Raw genomic sequence first — 10,595 nt, forward strand, 5'->3', positions numbered from 1 at the left:
ATGCTATTGTGAAATTTATGGGTGAAGAAAGATTAGAGACATATAATAGTTCTTCATGGTGGCAAAGATAACAAATTGATTGGAGAAAGATGTGAGCGGCTAAAGATAGCCTCAGTAGATGTCGCCGACGTTTCTTTGTTATTGACAGAAATAGAGTCAACAAATAAGAAACAGGTGGTGGCTGTAAAAATTCAATGACAATAGCTTGCGAGACCATGCACGTATCAATCGTCCTGTTCACTCAATGAGGAACCAACGAGAACTCGCAGTGAAGAATCTACAGTCCCTAAAAGTTGACCTTAGGGATAAGGATTCTCTTGCAGGAGGAGGGTTTGATGAGAACCAAGCTTTCAAAGCTATGGTAGAGTTCAATTTGAAGTCAGAAGTGAACAAAATAGTGTTGATTTAAATGCATTATTAGGATGTAAAGCTGTAAATTGTTATTAAACATACAGAGTTTGATTTATGAAAGCATGGAGAGAAAATAAAATTCAGATCAACTATAAGATGATTTTTGTAATTATTTCTTATACCAAATATTTGACAAAAGGAAGGAAGAAAAAGAGAGGAGTGCACTTCAAATATGTAGGTTGACAAAGTTAATTAATTAGAGTCCTCGGAAAGAATAAAAGACATGTCTGGAACAAAAACTATAGTCAAACCTACAGCCGGGATTTTTTTTAATTATTTTTTATATCATAGGGATTTATTAACTGGTTTAAATTATATACAGGGAATAAGTTACAATTAGCTAAAAAAAAATTAAAAAAAAAAAAACCCAAACAAAACACTATCCCCACGCATCATTTTCCTTGAGCTTCAAAAGAAGGCTAACTGTCTTAATTTAGCGTGTTTGAGAGTGTGATTGTGGTTGTTTTTTAAAGTGTATTTTACTCGGAAATATATCAAAACAATGTTTTTTATTTTTAACATCAATGCATCAAAATGATCTAAAAACACTAAAAAAAATTTAATTTTTTTCAAAAACGTTTTTAAAATATAAAAAGAAACAAGATTTTAAGAAAGAACATTCTCCTTTCCTCCCTCTCTTACCCAAATTAAAACTTGATTAGTTAAACTAACCTGATTAATTAAGTGAGTTAATAGCAAGTGTTAACATTGGATCAGGTCTTGTTTTGGAGTTTATTGCAACCGATTAACCCAAGTCTTCGTGGCCCCCCATTTCCCGGACCACGTGTAATAATCAACTCAATGGCTTTAATTCTAAAAAGTGTGTTTAACATTAAAATAACATGGATTTCTTTGTTGGAAAGCTTACATAACTAAAAAGCAACAACTTTCGTGAAATAAAGTACTCAAAATATGAATTTTTAGTACTTATAAACTCTTTCAAACACTTTTTGATGGATCATGGATGGGCATGAGTTGTACTAATTACTCTTTTCTTAACAAAATTAGCTACTAATTAATTAATTAGTCAATGACCACAAGCCGGGCAATGTTATGATTTCGAGTCTTTTTTTTTTTTTTTCTTAATAGTGTGGGTATACGACTATACGTGGGTCTCACTAGTTGGCATACCTATTATTTTTAAACTTAGCTAATTTAAAAAAAAATCTTAGGTGTTTATTATTATTATTATGATAAGTTAGGTGTATTTTATCTCGATAAATCAAAGATATTTGATCTTGACGAGTTAATGATATTTTATCCTGATAAGTTATAAATATTTTGTCAATACCTAAATCATTTCTCTTAGATGAAGAGTGCCCAGAGACCATAAAAAAGAAGACGAGATCCTTCAAAAATTTTCTCCATTATGAATGACATATTTATTTATAGGGTTTTTTTTTCTAAATTATAATTATTTTTGCAGTTCAACTATATTTTAAAAAAAAATTAAATTTTTTATTTTAAATTAAATTTTTAATGTTTTTAAATTATTTTGATGTGATAATATCAAAAAAAAATTTATAAAATAAAAAAAATATTATTTTAATATATTTTTAAATATTATATTTTTGAAAAGTCTTGAAATTTTTTTATTTTAAATTATTATTTTTATATATTTTTAAATGTTCTAACGTGATAATATTAAAAAGAAATTTTAAATAATAAAAAATATTATTTTAATAGTTTTCGAAGTTAAATTAAAAAAAAAAACTAAATATAAAACACTGTACACTACTTCTCTCTCTAAGCTTTTAAAACTCTAATAAAGAGAGGCGTTTGGGACAGTGTGCATTAATAAGGGTACCACACTATTGTGTGTTGTGTTTGCGTTGAGAGAGAGAGAGAGAGAGAGAGAGAGAGAGAGAGAGAGAGTATCTTTTCTTTAAGAGCAACAGCACGCTTTGCTTCCTCAGCTAAACAACCTAACGTATTTTTAGAGCCACTCCCCCTCCCCCTCCCCCTCCCCCTCTGCTTGGGTTGCGTGCGTTTTGCTCCAAAATTCCTCGTTTCTTGTTTTTGGGTTCTTGAGCTATCTCTTCTAGATAATATAGATTAAGGGAATCTCTCCCTCCCTTTTTACCCTTCTCTGGTTAACCTCTTGTTTCATTTGTTTCTCCTCCTTTCCACCTCAAACCACCTCTCTTGTATAGTCAATCCCCTCTTTGTACACAAAAAGCAAGTGGAACTTACCATTATCTCTCTTGTTCTTATCATTGCCTTTGGCCTTTGAGTTGTTGAAACACCTTTTCTTTTTTGTGTTATTCATTCTCTTTGTGGGGTTTCTCTTATTCAGAGAGAGAGGAGATATATTAGTGTATTCTGTTTGATGGGTTCATGAGAGGCTGTAAAAGTCGGTTCTTGTAGAGATCTTAAGGCCCCGTCAACACTTCAAATCTGGCTTCTTGTTTTTAGAAGGGCTTTCTTTTAGTGATTTGAGGATGTGGGTGTTCAAGGTTTTGAGTGCTGGTTAAGAATTCCGCTAACTTACGAAGGTATGTAGCCTAGTACGTAGTCCCCTTCTCTTATCTTTTGGTTATCTTTTGGTTAATAGTGTATTTGTTTTCTTTGCTCATATTCACACGGTTTTGAATAATGTTTGTTCTGTTTTGCAGCTTGTTAAGCCTTGCTGTTTCACGTTCCTGTGAAGTTTTCTAGTTTTCTTGCTTGTTTCTTGTGTCAAAAGTCAAAGAACAAGGTGGTTTTTATCTGGTGAAAATTAATGGAAGGTTGTTCGAAGAATGTTGAGGCATGTCCTCGGTTGCTGGATTTGATTCCCAAGGAAAGAGAATGGCTTGGTAAGAGAGAAGATGAAAGATCTTCCTCAGAGGAGAAAAAGCTTGAACTAAGGCTTGGTCCTCCTGGTGAAGACTGGTCTCTCAAAAACACCAGTAATAGAGAAAGACATGAATCTCAACTTAACTCTTTTGGTTACTTCACCAATGGAAATCAACAAACTCACAAGTTTCCATCTTCCGCTGAGAATTCACATGTCTGGTTCAATCAACAACAACAGGGACAGGTGGCTCCTCCTCCATTTCTCAAGTTTCCATCATCATCAACACCACCAACAGCAACTGCATCCCAACAGAGCCTGCCTATTATGGCCAAGGAATCCTCACAGCCCTGCTGCACTAAAGCGGTGGTAGAGTTGCAGCAGTGTGCCGAAAAGAAGGCATTTTCACCTCCGGCTCCTGCCAATACAGCTGTGCCCAACAGCTCTCAGAAAAGGTACTCCAGCTTTTTAACCTTCTCTGTCTCCGTTTGTTTTTATTTTTTTTTTGTAGCTTTTTTGACAGAGGATAATCATTCACATGTTTACTTGGCTAGATGTGTGGTCCTTGTCATTGTTTCTTTCAATTTCTGCCAGTATGGTCTTACTTTCACTTCTTAAATTTGATTGATGAGCTAGTGCAAGTGATAATTTCTTTTTCATAGTTTAAAATTTTACCACCAGTTCACTGCTGATACATGTTGCCTGTTAGCTTAGTTTGTCTATCGAAATCCTTAACTCTTATCCTTCCAATTTGGTCCAAGTTCTGCTTTTCTTGTTTTTTCTTTTCTTTACATGGATGCCTTTTAATGAAGTTTTGATCTTATCTCGTTCACTATTATTTATTATTTTGCACTTTCTTGAATGAAAACTCTTTCTTCCTTTTCCTTTTAAAGTTCACAGTAAGTGGGGCTCCTTAAGAATCTTCAATCTGCTCAATATTTTTAGGTTCTTTTTCTTAGTCTTTTCTTATATTTTAGACTCTGAAGTACTTTGATTGTAACTCTTCTAAAATATACTATCAAATAATTATGATTTTTTTAAAAAAAATATGAGTTGCATACTTATTTCTTGTCTACTTCACTCTTTAATGCTCCTTCAAAACAGAACTGCTCCTGGTCCAGTTGTTGGTTGGCCTCCAATTCGTTCTTTCAGGAAGAATCTTGCAAGCAGTAGCGGCAGCTATTCAAAACCAACCGTTGAGTCTCAAAACAAACCAGTTGAAACTTGCAAGAAAGGGTTATTTGTCAAGATCAATATGGAAGGTGTCCCCATAGGAAGGAAAGTTGACCTGAAAGCCTATGATACCTACGAAAAACTCTCCATTGCTGTTGATGAACTCTTTAGAGGCCTTCTTGCAGGTTATTGTTCATGCAACCTCTGTGTAAAGTAATAGTTTTACCCATGTGGTCAGCAATTCCCGCCTTTTAATGGTATTAATGGATATGATTGAGATAGAGAGCAATACCGTCTTTTTATTTATTATTTAGCAATAAGGCGTCAGATTTGATAGTTGTGTTAAATTATAAGCACTCCACCAGGTTTATTGCGTTCATAAATTAATAAGCACTGTCCATTTACAATCCGCACAGGCCATGGCATATCCATTGGTCCAATTTATGTTGGTTTAATTGTGTTGAGTTGCAGTATTCATGGCATTTGCTGCTTGTTTATTTTAAACATGCGTGTTTCTTGCTAGATAGACAAGGGGTATCATATTCTGTATGTCTTCTGTGTCCTTTTTATAGCTCAAAGAGATTCCTCTTCCAATGGAATCATGGACAAGCAAGAGGAAGCTAAGGCAATAACGGGTGTATTGGACGGAAGTGGAGAATATACCCTTGTTTATGAGGATAATGAAGGAGACATGATGCTTGTTGGGGATGTCCCATGGCAGTAAGCACAATCTTTATCACTGTGGATCTCATTCATATTATATTCATACTATAGTTGGTGATTATAAGCCAAAAACCAAACGCCATTTTATGCTTTTATGTCCTCTAGCATGGCCCGAATAACTGCATTAGATTCCTAATCATCAACCGTGATATCCTGCCAAACCATCTACTACTTTGTTTATTATATGTTTATTTTATGCTTGATCTGTGTTGGGTTCCATACTCTACATATTACCATGTCCACCTAAACTAACTTCATCTTTTTTAACGTGGTTTGTAGCATGTTTGTGTCCACAGTGAAGAGGCTGCGTGTATTGAAGAGCTCTGAAGTTTCTGCGTTGAGCCGTGAGTAATTTATTATGTTACCGGCAAACGTAGCATTGATTAAGCCGGTTAGTTTCCTTACCTGCGTTGTGCTGATTACCCTATTTTGCTTATGTGATACTGTGTTTTCAGTTGGAAGCATCAAGCAAGAGAAGGTGGCCGTGAATTAAGAGGAACAAAGAAATTAAGATGAATTTTTCTGTGAAGATTCTCCACTGAAGAGTTGATTTTGCGTCCTTGTTTTGTTTTTATCAATCTTGTATTGAGCTTGTGCGACTCGAAGTATATATAATTATTATATTTAGCTCCTTTTTCCTTGTATCTCTTCTCCTGCCCAACATAACGCTATTATCTTGATGCCCCTTTCTTTTTGCGACGCTGTGTAACAACCGTGTTTGGAGCCCACTGAACAGTTTTTGTTCGGTAGTGGTAAGTAGTGATAGCTACTGGTTAGGTACACGTGGTGGGTTTTTTTTTATATATAAAATATTAAAAAAAATAAATATTATTTTAAAAATATAAATATTCAGATAATTAGTTTGAATGAGTTTAATAAATTTGGTTAATTTAATAATATCATCAACAACAAATAAAATAAAATAAAATAACGATTCAATGCAAATTAATATTATAGAAATATATCTTCATAATATTCTCAAAACATTTCAATGATTTTATTTGTTAACAAAATAAAGATTAAATTAGGATAAAAAAAATAATTTTAGATTGTGACCCAAGTTATAAGATTGAAAGCACTGTACATAAGAAATCATGAGGGTTAACATCACAAAAAAAAAAAAAACAACACAAAAAAGTCCCAAAAAAATAGAATAAAAATAATGCGTTAAAATTGCAATAAAAAATAAATCAAAAGACAACAACAAAATTTTAAAATTAAGAGTTAAATTGAAAAAAATAAAAACATTAATGAAATGATAAAAATCAATAACCATTGTGTAAGCAATGGAAAAACAAATTCATCAACAATAAAATAAAATTGAGAAAACCTAGTGAAAAATGAAAATCAAGATATGTAACATAGCAATACGGGTAATTTATCAAATTATATTTAATAAATTCCTCTATAAAAATAAATTTGTAATAGAAAAATGCATAAAATTTGTAATAGAAACCGATACACGCAGAAAATTTATTGAATAATAATTAAAAAAACAGAAAAACAATGCAAGGTTGCACATATGAAAAATCTTATAAAAAAATTAATATTAAAAAAAACAAATTTAATCTATATAAAATTAAGAAAAAATCACAGATGAATCATACTTACCCCTTTAAAAATCAAACACACTCAATATCATTTAAAAATAATCACAATCTAATTAAAACATAAACCCAAAATTTATTTGAAAAAATACACACAAATAATACATTATTTTTTAAAAAACTGGAAATTAAAAAAATTAATAAAAAAAGGAATAAAAAAGGAATCAGTCTAGGTGTTGTTGGGCCTGGCAAGCCTGGCCCAATAAAGCAACGGCTTGCGTGTAGACCTGCAAGGCCAAGCCTAAGCGCGTTGTCCACCCCAAGTATATAAAAAAAAGATGCGTCATTTGCGTAACCTAGAATCCGACTACTGTGGTGTCTAGAAAAATAGGGTCCTTTATTGTTTTTTACCCAAAAACCTATTTTCAACCTATTTTTTACTCAAAACACCTAGAAAAGACACTATAGACCTTGTTAAGTCAATCCATGGCCACTAAAAACCCAATAAACTGCCTTAAAAACAAAAATTCTTCCCAACCTCAAATATGTTTTTTTAGGTAAAAAAAAAACACCTAAACATAATTGTCCTTGTCATATGGAATCTTTTGACACAACAATTAATAATTTTGGCGGTCATAATCTTATCCAATGACCACTTTCTCTCTCAAAGAAGAAATTCAACGATTCCCCCTCTCCTCCCAATAAAATAAAATAAAATAAGATATCAAAATGTATTTTCTTAAAATTCAAGGACCAATCATCTAATATCTAAAAAAAATGAGTGATTAAAATAAATGTGATAATAAAAGTTTCAACTCGACTTCTATGTAACCCGAGATTTTCAGTTCACTTTCGTGTCTTTTAATTCAACCCTATCTTCTAAAAAAAACATGCAATTAGTAGCTAATTTATGCTTAAAAAAAAAAACCTAATCATGTAAAATAAAAATTTAAAAACCAAAATAAAAATTATAAAAAAAATGCACCGGTCGAATATACTGTGATAGAAAGCACAGTAATGCCTGTTGGCACATAGTATAATTGTGGTAGTTGCTCAGTGTTGTGCACGTGTGATAATAACAGCCCGCACAGGCTAGCTAGCTATGTGCCAGAGCCTAGCAGTGTAGAATGGCGTCAAGAGACACCTAAGAGCAAACTTTTACAGTAGAGATCATTAACAAGGTTCGCTGGGACTCCTATTCAACTTGTATCTGTTCGATGCCCATCACACAGACGAAGCTCCACCCTTTTGCTCGTAATCAAGGAGATTTTCTTGGTATTTTGCCAAAATAACTGCCATTTACAGTGGCCATGATTCATCATTATCGGGAAGATCGACATGTATTACCAGCAGATGTCATGTCTGTCTGTCGAGCTCTCCCACAAGCTGAAAGAATGATGGGCTGTAAAGCTCGCGCCCTTTATTCTCATACTTGATTCCATGGCAACAACTGCTCCTTCAAAGGATCCTCTTGGCTTCGGGGGAGGAGAAAGTGGAAGCTTTAACACCCTTTTTGTATGGCCCCTGACAATGACATTTTGTCCCAGGCCTCCACTCTAAATTCCATTCCTCTGGGTGCCCTAAAACTGCTTCTCTTTGGACAAGAGATTCCACCGTTGATCTTGGATTGTATGGTTATAATTTGCTTTGGGTCATTTGTTGTTGTTTCATAGTCAATGTTCCTAGGAGCTTTAAAAAACTTTATGTTTGGGGACTCTTGAAGGGTCGTTTTCGTTGAGAGCTGCCTAACTTCTAGGGCGAAAACGTAGAACGGTCCTTATTCCGAAGGAACTGACCCTACTGTTTATGTATATATATTATTTATTCAGATCTCCCTTTCTTCACACGTCCATGGCTGCCGCTCTATCTTTGGTCAGCATTGGGCCTTGCTCATATGACCCTTATTGGGCTATGTCTACCTGAAAAGTATGGTGGCCTGTTTTGTTATTGGGCCTCCCAAAAGCAAATATTGAATTTCAAAACCGTCAATAGCTCCATGGCATGACCTTGATTGATGATGATTGACAATGCATCTCAATCTCCTTCCATGCAAAATAACAGAAATTAGTTATTTGTACACTTTTCGAAATCTTTTTTTAGTTAGCTTTTTTTACAATTAAAATAGATATTATGATTTAAATCTCAAAGAAAAAAAATACAATTTGTTAGATGAATTAATCTTTTTTATTCATATTTGTTTTTGGTTTGAATGAAATATATGTTTTTATTATCAACATATTTGTTAAATAAAAGGTGACCAACAATTAATGTTTGTAAAAATTTCAATCATTTGAAATAAATAGAAAAAACATACATCTCTTCTATCTAAACTCTATTTCTTTATTTATGTATTTTTTTTTAATTTTAATGGACACATGTTTTTTTTTTTAATCCAAAGCATTGATTTCTTTAAATGAAAACTTATCAAGATTCCAAAAAATATTAAAATAATGCCTCGAATGCAATTAAAGGAGAGAAAACTAATTAATGTTATAAAACCATGTAAACAACATATTAAAAAAACTAAAACAAATAATATTTTATTCATGAGCATATTTTTAAGATATTTATTCGTATTAAGTATATCATAATTAAAAAACAATAGTTAATATTATTATAAAACATATAACATTACTTAAACGTACGACCTCATACCAAATCTATGCTTGTTGGATAATTATTTCTACTTTAATATTATTTGTTTTTTTTATATTAGAATTTGATAATTAGTGTTCATGCATGCATTCAAAAAAAAAATGATTTACTTTTTTTGTTTCAAGACTCTTCCTATTGGCTGTCATGAACTATAGAAGAAAGAAAAGTTTGATCATCTCTCAAACTCATGCCCAATCCATGTTTGTACTTTTTTTCTAGTCCTCAATTTTTGTTTACTTTAACTTACATTTAATTGGGGTGGTTTCTTCTGACTCATAATTATTATTATTATTAGAATTTGATAATTTATATTTATATATATTTAAAATTTCACAATCAATTGGTGATAAAGCTGTAAAAAACTTTAAAGAGAATTGAGTTTCTTATAACTAACGATGGATTCTTGAACAAAAAAACTAGGCTAAATAGGCTTAAAACACTTGCAAAACAAGTTCCCTGTGTGTTTTAGGAGGCCCTTAATATTTAAGTTAGTGTAATAGAAGAGAAAAATTATTCAAAAAATTCAATGAGAATATGGTTTAAGAATGTTTATGATCTATAAATGTAGAAATGTTTTGTCCTATCCATGATGCACGAGTGATAAGGTATTTGTTTACCTTGTTTAGAGCAAATCACATGATTTACATCACAAGAAACTCACTATAAGGAGTAGCTCAAGAAAGATCCTAATTGTTTTAATACAACAACCCTTGATTGACTTCTTTGATTTAGTAATAAGATTTATTTTCTTGTGAAGCATGACAAATGATTCTTCATTCTTTGTTTGTCCAATCAATAAATAAAGATGGTATGTGAATATTAAGAGAACTTATTTCATGTGAGAAAACCATTGTGCATTGGTCGTGATTCATTATAGATTATATTAGTAAATTGACATTTTTGTCATTCACCATATCAACCTAGAAGGTTAAGCTCAAGGGTTAATAGACTTTTCTCCTTGATCTATTTGTTATTAACATTTTTTATTAGAGGTACAAAGGTCTTCTTATATTTTTTAGAATAGTAAAATAGCTTCACTGTCTTTAAAGACACAAATCAGGTAATTGGTTGCTAATGACTTTTATAAGATTTCATTTTCTTTGTACATTTCAATTACTAACTTAACCTTGAAATCAAAATAAAATTAGGCTTGTTTTGAGGGTATTTATGGAATTTTATGTTGGTTTTTGCATTATAAGCAGATTGGTAGAGAGGTAAATTGGTATTTTGCATTAATTAAAAATTATTAAATTTGTTAGGGGCGTGGATGTAACGCGATACACGTGGGAGGGTTCCACCATGCTTGAGCG

General features: G+C 32.1%; 1 protein-coding gene across 2 annotated transcripts; it reads left to right on the forward strand.

Annotated features, from left to right (window-relative positions):
• Positions 1–2,225: 2,225 nt before the first annotated feature.
• Positions 2,226–5,727, forward strand: LOC7475101 (auxin-responsive protein IAA26). 2 transcript variants are annotated; one of them, XM_006369152.3, is made up of 6 exons: positions 2,226–2,906; positions 3,027–3,642; positions 4,292–4,545; positions 4,933–5,080; positions 5,363–5,427; positions 5,539–5,727. In XM_006369152.3, exons 2-6 carry the CDS (start codon positions 3,134–3,136, stop codon positions 5,574–5,576), a joined length of 1,014 nt encoding a protein of 337 aa, XP_006369214.2. In that variant the 5' UTR covers positions 2,226–2,906; positions 3,027–3,133; the 3' UTR covers positions 5,577–5,727. The 2 variants fall into 2 exon arrangements, with proteins under 2 accessions (XP_006369214.2, XP_024449391.2); XM_024593623.2 differs by lacking the exon at positions 5,539–5,727 and having other exon boundaries at positions 2,227–2,906; positions 5,363–5,435.
• Positions 5,728–10,595: the final 4,868 nt, after the last annotated feature.

The sequence above is a fragment of the Populus trichocarpa genome, chromosome 1, assembly GCF_000002775.5.
Source record: "Populus trichocarpa isolate Nisqually-1 chromosome 1, P.trichocarpa_v4.1, whole genome shotgun sequence".
NCBI classification, from domain to species: domain Eukaryota; kingdom Viridiplantae; phylum Streptophyta; class Magnoliopsida; order Malpighiales; family Salicaceae; genus Populus; species Populus trichocarpa.